The 23,009-nt window shown below is 39.2% G+C and overlaps 4 protein-coding genes across 6 annotated transcripts in view; 2 read left to right on the forward strand and 2 right to left on the reverse strand.

Moving 5' to 3' along the window:
- Positions 1-1,060: 1,060 nt before the first annotated feature.
- On the forward strand, positions 1,061-3,054 carry Sf3b5 (splicing factor 3B subunit 5). Its single transcript, XM_076770643.1, has one exon. It carries the CDS (start codon positions 2,558-2,560, stop codon positions 2,813-2,815), a length of 258 nt encoding a protein of 85 aa, XP_076626758.1. The 5' UTR covers positions 1,061-2,557; the 3' UTR covers positions 2,816-3,054.
- Positions 3,047-4,667, forward strand: Ctu1 (Cytosolic thiouridylase subunit 1). Its single transcript, XM_076770641.1, has 6 exons — positions 3,047-3,186; positions 3,267-3,498; positions 3,583-3,701; positions 3,771-3,959; positions 4,038-4,242; positions 4,317-4,667. Exons 1-6 carry the CDS (start codon positions 3,139-3,141, stop codon positions 4,565-4,567), a joined length of 1,044 nt encoding a protein of 347 aa, XP_076626756.1. The 5' UTR covers positions 3,047-3,138; the 3' UTR covers positions 4,568-4,667.
- An 81-nt stretch (positions 4,668-4,748) lies between these two features.
- Mul1 (mitochondrial E3 ubiquitin protein ligase 1) lies at positions 4,749-6,569 on the reverse strand. The gene is made up of 5 exons (XM_076770642.1): positions 6,263-6,569; positions 5,900-6,105; positions 5,628-5,812; positions 5,346-5,544; positions 4,749-5,264 (listed from the first exon to the last, which is right to left on the reverse strand). The coding sequence occupies exons 1-5, from the start codon at positions 6,365-6,367 to the stop codon at positions 4,937-4,939; spliced, it is 1,023 nt and encodes a 340-aa protein (XP_076626757.1). The 5' UTR covers positions 6,368-6,569; the 3' UTR covers positions 4,749-4,936.
- A 1,523-nt stretch (positions 6,570-8,092) lies between these two features.
- Positions 8,093-23,009, reverse strand: part of LOC143344931 (uncharacterized) — a 38,567-nt gene continuing 23,650 nt past the window's right edge. For all 3 annotated transcript variants that reach the window (XM_076771562.1, XM_076771561.1, XM_076771563.1), the window contains 7 exons: positions 11,968-12,475; positions 10,846-11,327; positions 10,090-10,280; positions 9,513-9,823; positions 9,339-9,413; positions 8,855-9,034; positions 8,093-8,737 (listed from right to left, as the gene is read on the reverse strand). In XM_076771562.1, the coding sequence (XP_076627677.1) occupies positions 8,696-8,737; positions 8,855-9,034; positions 9,339-9,413; positions 9,513-9,823; positions 10,090-10,280; positions 10,846-11,327; positions 11,968-12,475 (1,789 nt within the window). In that variant the 3' untranslated portion in view covers positions 8,093-8,695. The remainder of the gene's footprint in view (positions 8,738-8,854; positions 9,035-9,338; positions 9,414-9,512; positions 9,824-10,089; positions 10,281-10,845; positions 11,328-11,967; positions 12,476-23,009) is intronic.

A 23,009-nucleotide genomic window follows, 5' to 3' on the forward strand; every position in this document is an offset into this window, starting at 1 on the left:
TATTTCTAACAACGCATAACGATTACTAATGACTTCTGTCTGCCTCTGCTGACCGCTGCTGACCCCTCCTGTTACTTCTGACAACGTATAACGATTACAACTTGCTACTGCTTGCCCCTGCTGGACTCTGCATGCATCTACATCCCTCTGCTGACCTCTGCTGGCCCCTGCTGGCCCCTGCTGACCACTGCTGACCACCGCTTATATTTCTGGCAACGTACAACGATTACTACTGGCTACTGCCACCCTCTGCTGACCTCTGCCAGCATCTCCCTACCTAAGCTGGCCTCTGCCAACATCTCCCGACGTCAGCTGACCATCGCTGACCACTGCTGACCGTTGCTGACAACTTGTGACATGATGTAATATAATATAATATGTTTATATGTATTAAAGTTTTGTATAATGTAAATCTATGACAATAAATGATATAATTTTAAAGTATTCTATGTGTTCTCATCATTTTTTACCGTCCTTTTCCTCTCCAAATCATTCTCTTATCTATAAGATGCGTCCCACCTTCTTCGCAAGTTCACCAGCATTTTAGAAATGTTCCAGGAACTTTGGAAATCCGAATTTGACCTTGACCTTGGCCCAGTTTCGAAAGTGGGTCAAGGCCATTCGAATGTTAGAAAAATTCTGGGCGCTTTGGAAATCCGGATGGCCTTGACCCAATTTCGAAAGTGGGTCAAGGCCATTCGAAATTTTAGAAATCTTCGGACCGCTTTGGAAATCCGGATGGCCTTGACCCAATTTCGAAAGTGGGTCAAGGCCATTCGAAATTTTAGAAATCTTCGGGCCAACTTGGAAATCCGGATGGCCTTGACCCAATTTCGAAAGTAGGTCAAGGCCATTTGAAATTTTAGAAATCTTTGAGCCAACTTGGAAATCCGGATGGCCTTGACCCAATTTCGAAAGTAGGTCAAGGCCATCGAATTTTAGAAATCTTCCGGGCGCTTTGGGAATCAAGATTTGGCCTTGACCCAGTTTCGAAAGTGGGTCAAGGTCACCGGCATTTCAGAAAACGCTCCGGGCACTTTGGAATTCCAGTTTTAAGTAGAGAAACGGTTTCTTATAACTAAGGGAATAATGGGGAGAGGAAAAGAAAGGTAAAAGTGACGAGAACACATAGAATTCTTTGCAATTATATTATTTATTGCCATAGATTTACATTATACAAAGCTTTAATACATATACATCATGTCAGGAGTTGTTAACAAAGGTCAGCGTGGTCAGCAGGGGCCAGCAGAGATCAGCAGAGGGATGCAGAGGCATGCAGAGACCAGCAGGGGCAAGCAGTAGCAAGTTGTAATCGTTATACGTTGCCAGAAGCATCAGGGGTGGTCAGCAGAGGTCAGCTGAGGCTGGGAGAGGCTGACAGTAGCCAGTCGTAATCGTTGTACGTTTTCAGAAGTGTTAGGAGTGGTTAGCAGCGGTCAACAGAGGCCGGCGGAGATCACCAGGGGCAAATAGTAGCAAGTAGTAAGTGTTATATGTTGTCAGAAGCATCAGAGGTGGTCAGCAGCGGTCAGCAGAGACGAGCAGAGGCATGCAGTGGCAAGCAGAGATCAGCAGGGGCGAACGGTAGCATGTAATAATTGTTATACGATGTGAGAAGCATCAGGGGTGGTCAGCAGTGTTCAGCAGAGGCCAGCAAAGGCATGCACAGGCAAGCTGAAACCTGCACAGGCAAGCTGAAACCTGCACAGGCAAGCAGAGACTTGTAGGGGCATGCAGTAGTAAGTATTAATCGTTATACATTATCAGAAATACCTGCAGTGGTCAATAGCGTTCGGCAGAGGCCAGGAAAGTTCAGCAGAGACAAGCGCACGTTGACAGAGATCAGCAAAGACTAACAGAGGTTAGCAGAAGTCAGTAGTAATCGTTACAGGTTGTCGGAAATATAAGCGATGGTCAGCAGAGTCCAGCAGAGGCAAGTAGTAATCAGGAGCAGTCAGTAACAGTCGCTGTATGGTGTAAAAAGTTGTCGGGAGTTCTGTAATTTTGTCAGCACTGGTCATCAGAGGTCATTAGAAGCAAATAGAAACCAGGAGTAATTTGCAGTGTTCAGTAATGAACTCTAGGAAAGGCAAGTAAAAATACCTGGGCATTCGAGATTTCGAATCGTATGCCGTAGACGGGAGGTCAGATTTCAGTTGTTAAGAGTGAGAAGGGACATGTGAGCCTTTCTCTCTCGACTCCCACGAGGCGGTCCGAAATTACTTCGGGCAGCTTCGGAATAATCGAGAAAGAGGGCATGCGTCAGTTTGCCTTTGTCGACTTTCCGAAACTCTACGAGCTCACGTACGCGTGATCTGGTATGTGTGAGTAGAGCACCGGGTGCTGAATCTGGCATCTCTGACTAGAACACCTCCTATGGCCCCCTATTCTGGTTTACCGAATCATACGCGACGCAACGTATGACGTATGTGTCTTTTCTATGACTGAATCAAGAAACGAAAAATAGGACTAAACAAAATAAGCGAGTTAAAGAACCAAAAGTAACATTTATACTTTTCATTGTACATTTGTATCAATTATTGTATAAAAGCAAAGCATGGGGGAACGTTATAATATCCATAGTCAATTAGAGCATTTACAGTCGAAGTACATTGGCACAGGCCACGCTGATACAACGAAGTTTGAGTGGCTTGTAAATCAGCATCGTGATTCTTGTAGTTCTTATATGGGACACTATGATTTACTAAACTTCTTCGCTATTGCTGAGAACGAAGCAAAAGCACGTGTTCGATTTAATCTTATGGAAAAAATGCTGCAACCTTGTGGTCCACCTCCAGAAAAACCGGAAGATTAAATGTTTATATGAAAAAATGTGTTTTGTATGTGCAAGTGATTGCCAGTATTTTATAGTTTTTTGTGATTTAACCGATTTCAATCATTGTTACATAGAACGAATAATGAGTGCATTTGGTTTAATTACAGTTTAAAAGTTATTTGTACGAACTCAAAGAAATAAACAATTTTTGTTAACGAAATTTCATTATAACCTTTCTATAAACTTAATCATATGTTAACCAAATGTTTAATTTGATAAAGTTTCTCGAGCTATAAGTTACTATTATAGACACTTTTTTGTGATATTTGTGACATACATAAAATAAGAATTTCGCGATAAAAATGCCAATTCCATGTTCAGTAAATTGTGGAAAGGATGCTATTTTAAAAGTAAGTTAAATAATTGTTATTTCGATGTATACGAAATTCGTTAAATTAACAAAATTAAAAAATAATATATTGAATTGCAGAGACCTAAAACTGGACACACTTTATGTAAAGACTGTTTCTTCTCAGCTTTTGAAACTGAAATTCATAATACCATTGTGGCTTGTAAATTATTTAAGCCAGGTGATAAAGTTGCTATTGGAGCATCAGGAGGAAAAGATTCAACGGTACTTGCATATGTTTTAAAAACATTGAATGAACAATATCAATATGGAATCAAAATGTTTCTTTTATCAATTGACGAAGGAATTACTGGTATTATGAAAAAAGTATTACATTATAGTTGCAAAAAATTAGAAAACAAAATGACCAATTTGTATGAAATTTATGGTGTTCTAGGATATAGGGATGATAGCTTGAAAACTGTCCAACAAAATAAAACTGATTATGGATTACCATTGAAAATATTATCTTATAAAGAATTATACGGATGGACTATGGATGAAATTGTGGCAGAAGTATAAATACAAGTTGTAACTTTTTAATAAGATTACTTGTATGTATATTTATTGTTTATTCTATTTTAGATAGGTAAGAAGAACAATTGTACATTTTGCGGTGTTTTCCGAAGACAAGCATTAGATAGGGGTGCTGCTCTTTTGGGTGTAGACTGTATTGCAACAGGTCATAATGCTGATGATATAGCAGAAACAGTTCTTATGAACATTTTAAGAGGTGACATTGCAAGACTACAAAGATGTACTTCAATTATTACTGTAAGTCTGTTGTAAAAGAAAAAGTATGATATGGGTGTGCTATGAATATTTAAAATGCATATTTTCGTTTCAATATAGGCAGGAGCAGATTGTATAAAACGATGTAAACCACTAAAATATGCTTATGAAAAAGAGATAGTTATGTATGCATATTTCAAACGTTTGGTATATTTTTCAACTGAATGTGTATTTGCCCCAAATGCATATAGAGGCCATGCAAGAACATTTCTCAAAGATTTAGAAAAGATTAGACCTTCGTCTATATTGGATATAATACATTCTGGTAAATACAATTTTGAAAAAATTTTCTGAATTTAACATCAATATCTAATATATAAATTATTTATTATGTTATAGGAGAAACATTACAGGTGAAAGATAATATTAAAATGCCCGAACGGAGGAATTGTTCATGTTGCGGATTTATTTCAAGTCAAGAAATATGTAAGGCTTGCATTATGTTAGAAGGTTTAAATAGAGGTCTACCGAAACTTGGTATTGGAAAATCCAGCAAAATTAAACATATGTTGAATTCAATTACTAATGGTACAAATGAAAACGGCAAAAGCAAGAATGACGAAAATAAAATTAAAAATATAGAGTTCTAATGTTTTTATAGATATTTAAACGTATTAATGTAGATACATTTAAGATCATTGAATGATATAGATCTTTAAAAAATTGTAATAAACTTTGGATTATTATTAATGACACGATAAATTATTTATCAAACTGACTTATCCAACACCTTTTGTTACTTCCACACCAAATTGTTTCATTTAAAACAAATTTGTATTATGTTCAACCACTTCCAATAATTATACTTTATTGTGGAAAAGTACATATTCAATTCAGATTACTTCTTGTAGTTTTTATGCGTTCTGTAATTATGTACAATTTCATTTTTGGTAAGATTCTTCTTAAGCCAGTAACAAACTTTGTTCGTAGTATACTCAAGTGATATTTTTTTGCTAATTTTAAATTATATAGGCAGCAGCTTTTTGTGTAATTGGTGTTCTACAAAGAGGGCAATCATTGGTAATATCATTGGCACAATCTTCACACAAGCAGACATGTCCACAAGGAAGAAGAATAATCTCACGAGGATTTGTACGACAAACAACGCACAACTGATCGTCTCTAAGATCATTATCTCGTACTCTTTGTCGTCTTTCTTTTCGTGACGCGGCAAGAGATTGTCTCAGTTCTTCTGACAATCTCTGTTCTGTTCTATCTTTCCAATAACGTCGAAACACTATTCCACCAATTAGCAATCCAATTGCGCCAAACATCAAACATAACAATCTAAAACATACGATAGTATGAGTAACATTTAATTTAACTTTATTATATTCATATATTACAAGAGGTATACTTTCAACTAACCTGTATGTTCTTTTACGGTCATCTAACTTTCGAAGTAGAGAACTAATTGACATGCTTGTTAAATAAAATGGAGTACCATCTAATGGTGGTTGTAAAGTAAGTGTTTTAGATTTGGTTCTTGTTAATTCACCTATGCCTGTGATAATTGCACCTTCGCGAAGTAGTTCTTCGGTGGATTGCAAACCGCGCTGACGCACACCTAAAATAATGATTTTTATTCTTATTAAATTTCCTATGAGATAGGTATATTACAATGAACAATTATTAGACTGCATTATCTACCTGTAAACCAACTCCACAAGTGATCTGCAAACGATGGTGCACTTGGTTCAAAAGTATCAGATACCACATCCATATCTAAAATATCTGCTGTTAATGGTTCTAATACTTCTACAGAATGATATCCTCGTTGTAAAACAAATGGAACGGTATTATATACTTTATGAACTGTGCGCTCTTGTTCCGACCTATGTACATCAAGAGATAAAATAATAATTTTTAATTTCAAATGTACATGTTGTTCATCATATATTCCAATGAAAAAATTAGCATACCAGAAGCCAGCAGTGGTTCTAGCTACAACATGTTCCTTAATTTTAAGCTTTTGTACAACACCAGTTATTCTTTTATTATTAATGCTGATTAATGGCTTTCCTAAGGGTTTTATAATACCCCTAATGGCTATGTAACCTATCTTAGTACCAGCACTATTATCCACAAGGTCCTCCAGCTGTGGACCAACTTCATGAAGGTCTGCATCCTGTTGGGAAACTAAACGTTTTTAGGTATTTTTAAACATTACACGCATTACTATAAGGATTGATCAAATCTTTATTAGATAATCCTGTTGAATAGAAAACGATAAATTTGCAAGTGGTTGAATAAATAACAATCTTGGTAATAGATGTTTCGTTTACCTTGACTGCTGTAATTGCATTCCTACAGTGAAAGAACTGTTTTAAACAGATACTAAAAATGATACTGTCAATTCCGAGAGCTACTATTTCACCTAAATAATCCATGGTTAGGTTATATTTTTAAAAATTGCAGTTAAATTATTGTTCATTTTTAGCATTTCTATTGATCCTCGTACAGTCCATTCGGTTTCATTTTAATAGAATATTTTGAAAGGTAAAATGTGTAATTTTTTAGGAAAAGAAAAACAAAAAAAATTGCACTTGCAACTGGTTATAAGTAATATGAGAACCAATTATAAATGTAACGTTGTCAGTACTGTTATATCACATAGATGCTAGACAGAGCCCCGGGTGCACCTAGGACACCTCATTCCACTTTCTCACACATGCCAGATCATGCGTACGTGAGCTCGTAGAGTTTCGGAGAGTCGACAAAGACAAACTGCACACATGCCCTCTCTCTCGATTCTCCGAAGCTGCCCGAAGTAACTTCGGACCGTCTCGTGGGAGTCGAGAGAGAAAGGCTCATATTTGCCTTCTCGCTCTTGGACTACCACCATAATGAAAAAAAACTTTCGTGAAATTTTTATTACGGAAATATACGATAAGGTAAGGGTTATGGATAAAAAGGTTGAGAAAATGTAGGAATAGTACGATATTATGAAAAACATACCTTGTCCTGTATACGTTAATTCAAACGAACACAGCGTCTTCAGATTTAACTGATAAATTATTTCACGTCCTTTTTAAAGAACATTTTGTTCATTTATTGTTTCATATTGTTCAATATATTTTTATTTTAATTTATTCCAAACCTTTGTTTTCCTTTATTTACTTTTACACTGTAGAAATGTATAATGGAACTTATACACATACATAAGTAGTAACTTCTCTTGTACTTGTGTCTAATCAAATTTCAACCTTGTCACAGTCATATGGTTTTGTACAAAACGTAGTATAAAAGCATGCATTCGTTGTTAGATAAAAAATAAAAAAATTATCAGATTTCATCGGATATTAGAAAATATCGAAGGTATATTGAAAAAGAAAATGGAATTTAATGTCACTGTCCTTGTGATCGAAAGGCAATCAGTTTGTAATATACAAGTGATTGCAGAAACAGTAAAAACTCACTAACGTACGATTAAAAACTTTATTTTATTTTGGTTTGCTTCGTAATTGGGAAAAATATATATAATGTTGCGTGTACCTGTAGGAACTTTGGGCTACAGATTATGTCTGGGACAATTGTCGTTTGGGTAACATGCTAATTAGAAAAAAAAAAAATTAAAAAAAAACTGAACGTGTCAATACGTTACCAACGAACAAGTTGTGAAAGAGATTGAAGAGAAAAAGAAGTACCTTAAACCTACGCTAAGGCTGACGCCTCATTAATTCTAGACTTACACGTTGGTAACAAATGTGGTATAAAATATGGTATTAGGTACGCATTATACGTTCCTCTCTTGAATGAACGACAAAAATACATGAAGGCTGAATGTCCGTGTGTATTTCGCATTGTGGTCATTAAATGCGATGTCGTTTTACCATAGTGTATACGGTATTAAATGAAAAAAAAAAAGAGAGACGAAACAAAGTGACAGGATTATAAAAACACTCAAGTAATCTATAACATAGATCTTTTTCAAAATATGAAGCTGACCATGAAACGAATTTTACGCATGGCACACGGTTAACCAACTTTTGAAAATCTGACGCTGAACAACCCTGCTAACATGTATAAAATTATATACAGCATCGCGAGATATAGCTTTTGTGCTTTGTTCCACGTTACAAGCGTACGGCACCAGCTATTTCTGGTCTGGTTTCTTTCCTTTTTTTTCTTTTTTTTTTGTTGGAAAAAGTTGAAAATCCTCTCGACTAGCGTACATTGTACGTCATGCGTTGGTTAAAATCTAAAAAAGTATCCGATACATGAAGTTGTTACGAATGTTTATATCCAACATGAATTATATTAGGAATCCCTTGAACAATTTGTCCTTTGGAAGATACACGTTAAATGCTTAATTTCAGCAGGGTTAATACTCGCTCTATTGGTCTCGATGAAGACTCTCGCTCGTTCGGTACTTATAACGCATAAAAGCAACGCGACGATTACACTGAAGCAACGACCGTTTCAACTCGAATCCCGATCTTTCCTCGTCAAACTGCCCGAAGTTTAATGCTTTGCGGTGTTAACTTAGCGATTCTCTTCTTTCATGAAATAAAACTTATCCATTTACAGATTAAACATATTTGAAGATTCTTAAAAATATACACTGTTCTCTTAACGTTTTTTTCCCTTTCATCTTATCGTACTCAATACAAGTTATTTTCTTGGCCGTTCCTTTTTGACTAGATTCATTCTCAGTTGAATAGGTATTTCACCCGATACCACGAGTACGATGTTTAAATCGATACGCGTTCGCTTTTTTAGCCAGAACACACTTCTGAATGTTCGTCCCATGCAGCAACCTAAAATGCATAAATTTTAACGATAAATGAGACATGATATTTTTCCCAACGCGCGTCGAATTATAACATTCGACAAGTCGTTTATTAAAAATGTTATATTAAATTTGTTTATAATACCTGGCACTCGCGGCTGCAGTACCATTGATTTCCGCAGCCAGCGCACACGAACTGTGCTGCACGTTCACGACACCCTTGACATCGTGGAGGGCTATCCCTGTCCTCTCTGCCATCCCTTCCACCCGAGGAAATGCGTGTCTCTCTATCTTCGATCACTGCTGATTCTTCTTCAACGTCATCCTGTAAAACAACAGGCAAATGGTTGCAACCAACAAGGAGAGTACCCAAACTATCCGACTTAAATTTCATCAAATTTTTGTAAAATGATATAATGCGGGTGTCTAAACAGTGTCCTTGTAAACAGAGTTGAATAAAACGTGATCTGATCAAATTTACCACGATACAATTACAGTGTAATTATAACTGTAAATCTTCAAAGTACATAAAAGCTATTTAATTATCGTGTAATTACCTGTAATTTTATTGTAAAAAATTTAATCAGATAACATTTTTCTCAACTCTGTACGTAAAGTATATCACTTACCACGTGAATTAAATTATTCGAGTGAGATTGGACCGGGGTATTGACAACCGGTGTTATTGTTATTTCGGTTCGAGCCTGAAAATAGAAAAATAAATGATAATTAATTGCCACGATTGGCGCCGCACCACTGACTTGTGACATGGATAATTACTGTTTTATAGAAAAGTAAAATACCTTGGAAGAAGACAGAAGGTCGCTGATAGAAACCGGATTAGAACCTTGATATGCCTGCAAAAGGTGCTGGGTTGCCGCACTTTGCTGTGGCATGGACGCGGCTGTTGGTGCATTCCTTTCTCTTTCAGGTGCGGTGAGTAATCTAGCTAAAGTAGGTGAAAAAGTTGTAGGTCTTGGAGATTGTGATTTCGTGAGAATTCCATGGAGCAACGAACAGCTCTGTTGAGGTGGAGTATTTGGCGGTGCCGGGGACGGTGCAACGGGATGAAGCGTCACATCCGGATAATTTTGAGGCGTTTTCACGGGTTCACCTAAGCAATTTTACATTTGCAAGATTAATTACCTTCAACGGTATCCAAAATGTTTCGTCTACTTCCGTTTTTGAACTTCAAATCAAAGCTAACATATATATTTATCTACGAATAGTATTTCCGCGCATCATTCGTATCTTAATATTACACATTTTCCTGAATTAAGTAACCGACAATGAAAAGGAACCACATATGCTACTACTAAGACAGGTACAAAGCAGATACAAATTTGCTTAAATGGCATTTGTACGATTAATTATACATACCTTGCTGTTGGCTTAATTTAGCAAACTGCACAAGCACATCCTTGAAGCTCATGGAATTAGGATCTGACATATTCGGATTGCTTTTACAAGAATCTGTACTAGATGGCCTTGAATCAACACTATGCCCCGTTTCAACCATGGCTCCACCAGCTCCGAGGCCAACGTTCACCGAATTTCTCATTCTGCGACCCCTACAATTCAAATACATACGATTTTAATCTTTACAACCTTTGCTACGATCAACGTTCAATTTTAATTTTTTGAAATCCATATATCCAATTTACTATATCCACTATTATCTCGCAAGTAATGTGACATTTTATTCTCTCCTTTAAAATACTTTTAACCATGATTATACAACGGAACGAAAATTGAGTTCTTTCTGGGAACTTAAATGAAACCTATCGTAGCTTATAAATTTTTTGATGCTGAATCCATACCATGATCTTGGCATACAGCGAAAAAAGATATTGAGAGAGAATATTCGAGCAACTTGCTGGACAGCAGACTACAAACAAGGAGACGTCGTTTTTCCAGACAATACAGTACACTACTAAATGGGTCGTGTGGTTCGTTACTGAATTATTTGAACAAAAAAAAACTTGGAAACTTATATGGAGAAGTTAATCAAGAATATTTCTCGTCAAAACCACCAAAATTTATTTGGAATGGAATCATCACTTTTCCTAGTCGCTGTAAAAAAGCTACAAGTGACTGGTCTCGTTTAAGTCCCAAAATTGTGTTGAATTGTGTTACCTGCGTGGAACTGTTTCAGGGTGCCTCAGTCTGTAATCAGCGATAATGGACCTAACATCAACGATGGCACCTTGACGGCCCTCGCCGATCTGCCTGTTTTCTGGACTGAGCGCTTCAGTCTGTTTCCGACCATTTTCTCCACCTTGTTTGGGGGGCGTAGATTGTCGTTGCGATGCTTGTTTCCCGAGTTTTTCCTTTTTAAAAGCCGGCGAGTCCCGCGAGCTTTCTTCGGGCAAATCCTCCTTCGAGTCAAAGTTCAATTTTTCTTTGGATACGGGGGTCGTGTTACCGCTACTCTCCCATTCAGGTCCGAGGGCCAAACTCGCTGGTGGTAACGTATCTGACAGCTGTCCGTTGCCTTCCATGAATCCCATCACTTGCCTCCTTCTTTCGATCCTCAGGTACGCCTCCTCCTTGAGCTTTCTCATGCTCAGGATTTCGTTCCATTCCATTTCTTTGGCACGTGCTAACTCGTCCAAGGCCTGCGTGCAAACAGAAAAAAAACAGACGTTATTGGGGCAGAAATTCATCAAAAGTATCTTCGTAGTATAGTAATTTAGAATCTCAACTTTAAAACGATGCAAAATTTTTCAGACTAATCACAAGATTCCGAATCGTTTCTTGATCTTGAGTCTTTAACTGATACTGTGTTAAGCTCAATATTTTTCTATTCTTATATTAGTTGGAGCCAATAATATATAATCACTCACAAAAGTATCTGCCCATCTTGTGACCGGATACTTTTGCGAGTAGCTGTATAGTAGATCGGAGCAGAAGAAAAATGGCGGTCGTGGGCCTCAAACGGTTAAAAACAGGTACGACGAGGTTCGATTGATAACTAAGGTCTTCAACAACGCGACTGCGAGAGTAACGGGAATATAAACAAATGCATAACAATGCCATTAATCACGAGTTCGACTTCCGGTGTTACAAGCATCGATCAGCGATAGAATTTTTAATGTTGAAAAAATTACAACCTCATCAAACAAAATACAATAAATTTACTCTATTCTGAGATCAGTTTCATCGATCCCTCTTATCTAACGTACATTCCATATGACCGGAGATCTTAGTTATCGATCGATCGAAATTATCAAATTGATATCGAGCGATTCCGCTCACCTGGACTTCGGCTCGAAGTTGATCAGCCCTCGCGGCAAGTTCTTCCGCGGTAACTTTTTCACAGCCAACGAGAGACGTTATATATTGCTCCCTCTGTTCGAGACAAGACTTCTTCGGGGTGGAATTCCCGTTCGAGGACAACTGTCCGTCCGTTGACTTTCGTTTTCTGCCGCCACCGCCGCCACCGATGCCGAGGCCTTCCGTTTCGGTTTTCGGGCAACGCGAAGCCACGGGTTTCTGTTGCGCCGTCTCCACGGACGACAGGCTGGTCTTGGTCGTTGCCTCCGACTCCAAATCACAGAGAGGTTCCTTTTTTATCGATGAAGATCGGAGACATTCCACCGTCGCTGGCGCCGCGGCGGTTTCCTCCGGCAGAGCAGCGCCATTCTGCTGGCTCTGTGGTACTTTCGGCGAAGCCCTCGACGAATCGTCCTCCCTTGTTTTCTCGGCTGAGTCCACCTTCTTCCCGTTTCCGGCAGTACCTTCCATCGCGTGCATCTTGTTCAAACTGCAATCAAACGAACAATATTTCACTAACATTTTTTTAACGCGTTTTGGATGGATGCATTATGACATATCCCTAAACCGTGATCCACGGGACCACCATTTTTAACACTGACTGCCACGTCACCCATATATGGGTGACAGAATTTACCACTATGATACTAGAAAAATAAATTTTCAAGTTAAGACGTCGAGGGGAATAAATTTGAATAGAGTTTGTGAATTTTAGCAAGGTTACGAAAATAAGTACTGAAACAAATTTTAGGTTATGCAGGTCACAATGGTGTAAAATCAAAATTTTAATCTTGCAGAATATTATACAGTTTTCTGGCAGTGAACGTGTTAATAGAGATGGGACGTTCGACAGCTAAGCGAGTTAGATTATGCGTCGACCGATGAAAAATTGATCACAAAATGTACGCCTTGGAACGATGACGCTGATAAAGCGTCAAGTCTGCTTGTGAAGTTTGCTTTAACCTTGTATAAAAAATAATTGTCACCGGACCGAAGGACGAATGGAAAACGCCTGTGCACGCGTGCTTGTATTATCATTTTCATAACGCCGTGTACACAAACGTTTATATCGCCACTTGCACGAAGGAACGGTGTAATTAGACGAGTTCCGTGAAGGACTTCTAATTCATTGCAACGAATACATTTAAGCTTTTATATTGTAACGGCAAGGTGACTTAGAAACGTCGATCGGCTTTGAGTGGAATTAGACAAATTTGTTGATACAGTGGCACGAACTTTAAACGTTAATAACTTTTTAACGAAGCCTCAATCAACAAATTGGTATTCTTGATTTTCGTCCTATTTTGGCCCCAAGAATCTCCCATTACAATTTTTCCCATGGGTGACCGACCTTATATATCAACCGGGTCGGTCGAGCGCTTGTGAGAGCGCGACCCCTCTGGTGGCGAGCACGGGAGGCGACACCACATGTTTTTCGTGTTAAAATTTGAACAAATGTAAAGGGGATTTCCGAGCTGTGGGAAACAGACGTGGTAGTCAATGTATTATAGTTAATTGGTTTAACAAATTTTGTTATCTCATCAAACTCTAGGGATTTAAGTCGATCGATATTCGGACGCAAATGAGTTCGTTAAAACCGTGGATACTCCCACGACGATGACCCAGGGTGGTCTTCGCGACGTGTGCGTGGCCGTCCTGCGTTTACCCTCAGCATGAGGCACGCTTACACCCGCACTAGAATAGAAGGTGATCATGCAGTGGGGTTAATACTTTCGCGCCTTCCATGCGTTACATGGAAGACTGCTTACTTCAAAGAGAAACCGAGAGAGAGAACCTCAGAATCCTGTTAATGCAATTTCCATTTGCAATTGAAATTGAAATTAATATTATAAAAATAAAATTACCACTTACGATGCATTGTAACTTGTCATTTCAAAATTCATGGATTTGCATCATAATATAGATTGGTGTACTCATAATATGTGCAGGGGATTTAATTACACCAGTTTATAACAGTTCACGATCTCCATCGTCAATAAAACTGATGAGACTGACAAAGTAGTAACTTTTGATCTAAGATTTCAAAGACAATTCTTCATTACGTGTACTATGCATACATAGCTCTTTCTAAGTTTAATAATTGCTTGAATGTATCATAAGTAGACGTCAAGTCAGGATTAATAACATAGATTTATACTATGACTATACAGAAATTTACATGACTATGTAGGAACTTAATAATAATCTTAAACGAGAGAAGAACCAAGTCCCGAGGTAAACGAACACGAACACGAACACGAACACGAGCTGAGTAAATTTTCAGGAAAATAGTATTCTCTATCGACGATCAACGCGATCAGAAGCAATTTTAAACGAGGAAAGATTTTTCAATTATAAAATAAAAATGCCTGTTTTGAAAGTAGATTACTGGGAACGGAACGTAAACATTGTGAAACCGGACGAAAGGCGTTCGCCGAAATTTGCTGCTACGCCTGTGCCTCGTTTACTACGAGAGACGCCGCGAGCGCGCTCGTCCGCAAGAAGGGAAGAGACTACGGGGAGGGGGAATCGCCAGGAGCGAGGGAGGGAGACGACGCTAGAAAGAGAGGAGAAAAGAGGGGGGAAACGAAGTTCGTTGCTCCCGCTCGCGTTCACTGCACTTTATAGACGCGGATATAGGTTTCGCGGTACCAATTCTAAAAAGCCCTCGAACTCTTCCTCGAGTCTTCGAAGCGCTCGATCGGAATAAAAAGATTAGCGATAACTCTTCTAATCGGCTCGCGTGCGATGTTATCGACTGAAATTTTTTTTTCACGGAACGGATAGAAATGCTTTTATTGTTCTCGTAACGCCAGGTAAGAAAATTTACAGCAGTCGCGAACAAGTCTCGAGAGCGTGCGTTTTTCTTCGTTAAAAATTAAAATGTCCTCACGTTGAATTATCAACTATGTCACATAATCGCCTTATAGGTTAGATTCCGTGACAATATCCCGGCACATTGAGGGCGCGGAAATACAATTCACGTTGTGGACACCCATTTTGCTGTTATTTCCACGTAGATACATTTTTTCAAGCACAATGTAACAGGTGGTTACTGGTTGTATCGATTTTCGTTTTCACCATTCTCGGACACGTTCGTAGTCGAGCAGCATTTCAACGGTATTACATGAAAGAATACCGTAAAATAGCAAAAAAATGTCTAAGCAAATCACGAACGCTATTTATTAATAACAAAGTCCTGGTCTATCGTTAAAAATACTATTTATTCGTTTCCTACTTTTAATTTTAATACGTAATTATGCAACTGACTCATAACGGTTATACTACTGCATAATCACTAGTATTTTGATCGTTCACTGCAAAGATACAATTCGTTCAATGAAGAAAGAACGTAATTTATCGTGAACATTGTAAAAAAAAAAATATAGTTATCAATATTCCCTTAAGTCAACTTTTACAGAAACTTTTAACACTGTACTTACTTCGTGTTATTAACATCCATTAACACAGTTACCAACATTCGTAGCATCGATTTGAAAAGTATTTCGGAACTTTGCTGAACGCTTGTCAAAAGTTCATTATGAAAGTTTCACGGGGTGGAAAAAGTACATGACACCGAATAACGTGTAACGCGGCATGTTACACAGCGCCAACTAAAGGATTTGTATTTCATCGGGGTAATGGTATCCTTTCACACTTTCCAGGAGCACATGAAATAGTAACTACGTACAACCGTTTGGTTCGTAGCGATAGCGAAAGCGAAGGAGAAAGCGAAACCGGCTGGTAAACGGTAACTGAAATCTTCTGGATGAACGAACACGTGCGAAATCTAACGAAAATGTTTCGTCGCGATAAACAGAAACGACGATGTTGATGTCGATTTAACGTATATTTTATACAGTTATCACAGTTAACAAATCTTTGTCAAAACCAAGTTCGACGAAATACATTATTATTACATTAATATTTCATGTAACTACATTCTGTTTACAAGAGAAACAGAAACATGGCACGAGTTATGAAGGAACAGGGAAAATTTTCTTTAAATAACTCCACGCAACCAACATTATTTTCCTCGAACCAGCATAATGATAACTGTCACGAATTGAAACGAAACATGAGCTATAACTGGTTCTTATGTCGGTCGCGGGATAGAAACTTTCACAACTATAGTTTCAAACATTCGAAAACAATTGGCCATCTTCCCGCTTACAAACTGTTTTGTAACTTTTTATTTTTCCGGCAATACGACGGGGAGCATAAAAAAAAAGCGAAGTTCGTAGAATCTTCGCGTAATCGTTAAAACACATCGATTTTATCGTTGCAATAAGCTGAAAGTGCCATAGACCGACGCTAGCCGGCATATACGTAAACTAGATTTTCGTCTGTGAAGGCTCAACGTACGTACATTCAACGTATATACCACGAAACTTCAGCGGTAGATTGTTACATCTTCTCAAAAGTATCCCTCCGCGTAGAGAGGAAGCTTCACGAGGAATCGAACGAAGCGCACCAAGCAAAGGAGAAGAGAGAAAAAAAACAAGCCCTTGCTACGAGAAAAACCGTTGACACAGGAACCGAGTGGCATGAACACGCGCGTCGTATGCACCGTTCACACTCCACTTGCACTTTTCACCGAGCGTGGCCGCTCACCGGTCACGGCGATCCTTTCTTTCTACGGCCCCTCCCTCCCCCCGGAGATAGCCGGACGTAGTCGATCGCAGCCGATCACAGCCAATCCTCCGTGCTTTGCGTTTTCTTTTCCCCCGAGAGACACACTCCGGCACTCTCACTGTCGCAACACCGACGATTCCTTTGCAGCGGGTGGTAAGACGGTAAAGGTCACGAAAGGTCATTCGTCTATCGAAAGGGAAAAAAAAAGAAGACTTTCGGCACGAGAGAATCGATGCCTCGAAACGAGCAAGAATCGACTGGGGTTACCGCGGTCGGTAGGCTAGCGACTGGAATCGCGTGGACCTTTTCATTGCTTTCTCCCGAGTCGAGGCAGCTTCTAAAGCCACCACGCGCGTTTCACGGACGAGAGTTCTATGACCGTTGGAGAACCGCTAACGTGTACACGCTCCTCGAACGCGAAGCCAGTTTTCGCGCATTTACGGTTAGGACGAAGGACGTCTAACCGACTACGGGGCGTATGAGTGCAGCGAATGCCGTGGAGCACGAACAGAAGTCCAAGCGACGAAGACAGATCGCGTAGAAATGTACAGATATAGGCGAAGGAGAAAGAGAGACGGCGAGAGGGAGAGAGCGGAGTGCAGCAGGTCGACCAGCTTAGGTGGGGTTGCCGCGGTTAATGCGGTGACTCGAGGAGGACGAGCGGATAGAAGCGCGCGCGTGTGCGTCCGCGCCTAGATTGGGCTAGGTTAGGTTAGGTTAAACACTTGCCAGGGGACCTTGTAGCGACGTCCTACTTCTTTGCAAGCGAGCGCACGCTTTCGTCCTCCGTCTACTACAGCTCCTCTGTTCTAGCCGAGGTTGTTGTGCTATTGTTATTGTCCTACAGCGGACGAAACGAACATGTTAAAAAATGACCAATCGTTGTGTCGCTCCAGGACCCAAGCTATCGATGAGACATGATTTTTCAGGTCGAAAAGATATTCAAATCCACCACTATTATGTACCGCAGGTTATGATGGTAAGTTATTTAAAAAGCGATCGAAGTGACTGAGTTAAATGCATGAAATGACAAAATTCAACGTTTTGGTCAAAAGTGGTTGTATCATTTAAAGTATGCTTCTTAATTTTTGCTACGAAGCATTTGTTTGGCTTCTCTAACTCAATACTAAAAAAAATGTATTATTTATTGATATACGAGATGTTATCTCTATGTTAATTTTAGTCCCAATTTATCTCGGAAGATAAAGCATATACAAGAATTCTCAAACGATTGTTCTGTTTCATAAATGTTGTCATTAAGCGTACGTATAACGAACCTCTTCAAATGGAACTCGTACGTAAACGGAGAGTTGCCTGTGATCAGAACCATGATGATCCTTTTTACCGACTCGCACACGCCATTTTGAAACTGACCACACAGACACAAAAATTAGCCAAAATTATTCAAATTTCCCGGAAAAGTTGCCCGCAACTAGAACCACGACGACCGTTTTTACTGACACGTAGACGCCATTTTGAAATTGACCGTAACACAACTGAAAATTAGCAAAAATTTGTTCAAATTTTCCGGAAACCACGGCGACAACAAAGAAGCACGGAGTACCAGGAGTGCAAGAAACCGAAGAAGGAAACCTCTATGCAACTGAGACTCGCGCTATTATTATTGACATCGAATGGTTACGAGAGAGCGTGTTCTCCCGTCCCGCTCGCGTTCCTCTCGACCTAATTCGCGGACGTTGACGATCGGAGGAGCGTTCTCGCCTGCTCGCGGTGTCCCTGAGCACCAAGGACGCTCTCGAGGCGTGTTGGTGAACCAAACAGAGGTTACGCCAAAGTTTCCTTGGAACAAACGTCGAATTTGGATTCCGTTCCTTCGCGATAGGCGTGTGGAACCCACCCACTTTGGTGCGCGGGCCAATTTGAATTTTGCTACCCGCGACGCGAGCCACGTATGCACAAGTATTTTATAACTGTAAAAACAACTATTTTACAGACTATACTTCAATCGTTTCGCAGAAGTGCAATGAAAAAGAAACGATAATTTCCACGTAAATAGGAGGATATGATTTATTTAAAAAATTGATATATTTATACAATATCTAAGTTTGTTATGTATGTACAAGCATAATGTTATTAAATAGCGTAGATGCGATACAAATATTGACAGATAACAAGGATGCTTAGGATGAAAAGGTCAAGTAGGTTAGAAAATTTAATGGATTGGACCACGCATCGTTACCATTAAGAATAGACTCTTCCATGTCTTCTTTTAAGCGACTAATGAGTCGCTATTTTTGGCCAAAGAGTCACAAGAAAACAGAGACTGAGAAACAAAACGAATGTTAGGACACTTTTTAAGAGGGTATTCTAACCCATAACCTCAAAAACTTCGACTCGAAAAGAGAATGGTCTGCCAAAACTTTCAATGGGTATTTCTTTTTAAATTACGAATAAATATCATAGTTTCTCTATTTGTGTCCTGTAAATACTGTATTTAGTTTTACTTTGAATTAGGTTAATAAAACGGGCAAAAAAATTTGCGTCGTATTCGATCGCGCTCGACGATTCGTGATAAATCGATAAATACGGGGCTAGAAAAAACACCGATTGCCCGTGGCGTGCTCTTAATCGACGATCTCTTTATAAAAAAAACGTTTATCCTAAAAAGCGTTCCTCCATTGACTTCTTAGTTTATTTCGTATAATAGATCGATCATTCCTCAAATTCCACGGCGAGAAAAGATCTAATTGGGTTTGTACAACCGACTGCAGAAGCGCGTGAAACGCGTACGTATACGCGGTGCAACGGTGTGCAATGTATATCCAGCCGAGAACCGAATCGTCATCACTTTCGAACGATAATAAGCTTGAACGGACTATTGCGTGTATTCGAGTAACCGGCGTCGATAACGCCGGACGATGGATCATTAATACCGTAGAATTTAAAAATTGCTAAATGTTGGCAGTCGATCTAACCGTGGCGCAGTGGGTCACATTTGTAATTTAGCGATCCAAACGAATTTAACGCGCTCGACGCCGAGTTAGTTCGTCTCACTTTCCGTATAGGCGGCGCGCAACGCGTTGCGTATATGGGAAATTCTGAACGTAAATTATAACCTCTAAACTGATCGATATTCCATATAGGGCCCATATTACTACAAAAATTAGTCATGTATCGCTGCATGCTATTATTAACCTAACCTTAATAATTACATAACAATAATGCATCAACGTCCAGGAGAACGAGAAAGCAGCGGTTAACATGCGAATGAATCTGATACGTTTATTCGTCATTCGTGAATAAAGTATGCTCGAGGTCAATGGGATTTAAGAGGATGATATCGGCGATAAAAAATGGTTCGCTCGCGTTGGAATTCCCGAAACCAGTCGCGTGTTTTTCCGCGAAGGACCACGATGCAAATGGTTCTACGGTGGGAACCTTGGACGTCCAAGGACGTGCAGACGAACCAGCGAAGATAACTGTGAAACTCGTCCCGATTCTGCGCTTTTTCCACGTAAGATCACGCGGCGTTCTACGAGAAACGACGGTATATCGCAAGGTGGAATGACGAAAGGAGGACGGTCGATTCTCGGCCCGAGGTTGCCCGTAGGTCAAATCGCTGTCGCGGAGACGACCCTGGTTGACTGTTTGTGCACCAAAGATGGCAGGGTCGTCGATTATTGTTTTCTCGTTCCTTCCACTCAACCGATTTTCAACACTAACGCGCAATTTTACCGAATCACCCCACCAAGGATGCTTTTCCACCATTAACTCTAGACACTGACGCTAGAATTTGTGGTATGGAGTCTGGTGAAATTATTGCTCGGTACGAACCTGGGCAATATTTTTAACCTTCCATAGACACATTGAATTTTTTAAAGCACAATCGATTTTTCGTTACCGAACCTCCCCAGAGCTCGCAAACAGAGAATAAAATATTTCTATATGTTAATTTTGTAGCCCTACTAGAATTTTAGTTTTTATTTTCTACAAATTTTTTATTCGAACTAAAATAGTTTATTGATCCATTCTTGTCGGAAATTCTAACGCGGGGACTGCCATTAGAAAAGTTTCGTTTCAACTGTTTCTACAGAACGTATTAAAAAAGTTTCATAATTGCTTCAACCCCTTGTTTATAGAGTCCCATGTAACTTGTGAAAACTTGATCTTGTTTTGTGACATTGAATCAACTTTGAAACATCCATTAATTATAAAACATCCGGTATGTCCAGGTAAACTGCCCAATTACTAATTACAGTGTGTCCGTGGAGGGATAAAGGGTTTTTTCAGAATTCATTAATCAGAAATTAGGTACACTGTCTGCGCTGAAGCTTTTTTTGCGTTAGCATTTCAATAAAAAACTCAGATTGCCCTTTCTTTATTAGTACATTTATTATTTTAAATTTCGCGGTTAATACGTTAATGATTTAAACATTCCTAAGCTTGGTGAAAGAAATAACTTGATTCTGGGCAGCTGTAGAGAAAGTAGATATGCGCTCTTGCTGGTATCAGATTTGCGATTTCCCACGCAAACCAGCTGATATTATAATATACCACGTATACAGGGTGTTCGATCACACCTGGGAAAAATTTTAATAGGAGATTCTAGAGGCCAAAATAAGACGAAAATCAAGAATACCAATTTCTTGATGGAAGCTTCGTTAAAAAATTGAATTAAAAAATTTCAAATCGTTCTGGAAAAATTACTTTCGGCTGCGGGGGTCAATTACAATCATTTTTGGTCATTACACATACCTCGGAAATCCTAACCACTTTCGAGAAAAAAAATCGGATAGGTGGTGAAATTTTTCGGCGAAAAAAAATTTTTCAAATCGTTCTAAAAAAATTATATTCAGTTGCAGGGATCAATTACAAGTATTTTTGGTCATTACACATACCCCCGAAATCCTGCGCATTTTCGAGAAAAAAATTAAATTCGGGTGGAACTTTAAACCTTAATAACTTTTTAACGAAGCCTCGATCAACAAATTGATATTCTTGATTTTCGTCTTATTTTGGCCTCTAGAATCCCCTATTAAAATTTTTCCCAGGGGTAGCCGAACACTCTGTATATATTTCGGATTGTATTCGAAGCGATAAGCAGTTTTTAGTATCGATAACAATGATATCATTTTATCGTTTTGCTAAACAATAAATTCTCTATTTTTAGAACATACACGCATTCTTCGGGTCTGAAATTGAAAACGAATCTGCGCGACAAACGTTACGGTATTCTTAAAACAACAATCTATTTGCTTCTGTTCGAAGTAAAGAAAAACACGGGCACGAGAAACAATTATTGGTTTTTAAACGCGTCGAAGATACAAACGCAAGAACGTCGAATGCGCGGAGAACGGGAACCGAAGCAGATATAAATTATCTGTTACGAAAAACAAAGTTGCTTTTATCAATCAAACGGTGCAATGTCAAAAGTCTGGCAATCCTGAGGACACAGAGGCGTAATCAAACTGGACGCGGGGCAAGATGTTCGAAAAACGTTTCGAACAAAAGTAAACGTCGAAGTGGAATTATCTGCACGTGCGTCGTCGTGAGATAAAGACGCAGGATCTTATTGGTCGATCCAGCACGGTAGGCGAGAGAGCATTCCCAGAAAGATGTGTTCCTCCGCATCAAAGATGCGTTCTCCAACTCGTGAGCATTTCACTTACTCAAGCGATTTTATTTCAAGCGGCAGTCGAGTGTCGCAAACATTGTACTTGCAATTTTTCGATTCGTACACGAGAATACAAACGTTGCTCGTGGCCATAAAATTTTACGAACGTAAGAAATTAATTTCCATTTGACTTTGAGTTAAATCAATATTATATTCAATCATTTGTTAAATAACATATGTTCACCGTGTGACTAACGTCGAGTGGGAAGACGTTACGTCATTTTGACGATAATTCGTGAAATGTAATTTTGCGACAGACCAAGTGTAATCCATCTGATGCCCGATACCCTCGTTCTACAGTTAACAGGTACATAAATGTATCGTGTTGCCACAGAAAAATTAATGAGTCTTTACTAAGTGTAATCATGTAATAACAGTTTCGCGCACGTAAGAAATTATGTAACCGTATTGCTATTGATCATACAGTACGAACTTTTGTATTATTCCTCAGAGTGGAAATAAAAGTTCTCATCTATGAATATCGTCTAAAGTTGATGATACAACGTTAACAGTTTTTATCGAGTTCAAAATCACTTAGTTTCGTTACGAAGTCAAAATAATATATGACCTTGAAACGTGGCCGCAGAGGGCCTTGGAACCGAAGCCCCGAAGTAGAAACCGTGAAAATACAAGCTATTCGAGTTTCACCACGGTACTACAGTTTCTGTTGTGCCACACTTTGCGAGAAACGAGCGAGACTTTCGAATGATCTGCGATTGTGGATCAATGCGCCGTGCCTACCAGAGGTCGCGCT

The sequence above is a fragment of the Colletes latitarsis genome, chromosome 8 (assembly GCF_051014445.1).
Source record: "Colletes latitarsis isolate SP2378_abdomen chromosome 8, iyColLati1, whole genome shotgun sequence".
NCBI lineage: Eukaryota > Metazoa > Arthropoda > Insecta > Hymenoptera > Colletidae > Colletes > Colletes latitarsis.

Coding starts and splice junctions, on each gene's coding strand:
- Sf3b5 (XM_076770643.1), top strand. CDS start 2,558: ATGGGGGAACGTTATAATATCCATAGTCAATTAGAGCATTTACAGTCG.
- Ctu1 (XM_076770641.1), top strand. CDS start 3,139: ATGCCAATTCCATGTTCAGTAAATTGTGGAAAGGATGCTATTTTAAAA. Junction 3,499..3,582: donor AATTGACGAAGGAATTACTG/GTATTATGAAAA, acceptor ATGGTGTTCTAG/GATATAGGGATGATAGCTTG. Junction 4,243..4,316: donor ATTGGATATAATACATTCTG/GTAAATACAATT, acceptor ATTATGTTATAG/GAGAAACATTACAGGTGAAA.
- Mul1 (XM_076770642.1), bottom strand. CDS start 6,367: ATGGATTATTTAGGTGAAATAGTAGCTCTCGGAATTGACAGTATCATT. Junction 5,545..5,627: donor CTTGTGGAGTTGGTTTACAG/GTAGATAATGCA, acceptor TCATTATTTTAG/GTGTGCGTCAGCGCGGTTTG. Junction 5,265..5,345: donor GACCGTAAAAGAACATACAG/GTTAGTTGAAAG, acceptor CGTATGTTTTAG/ATTGTTATGTTTGATGTTTG.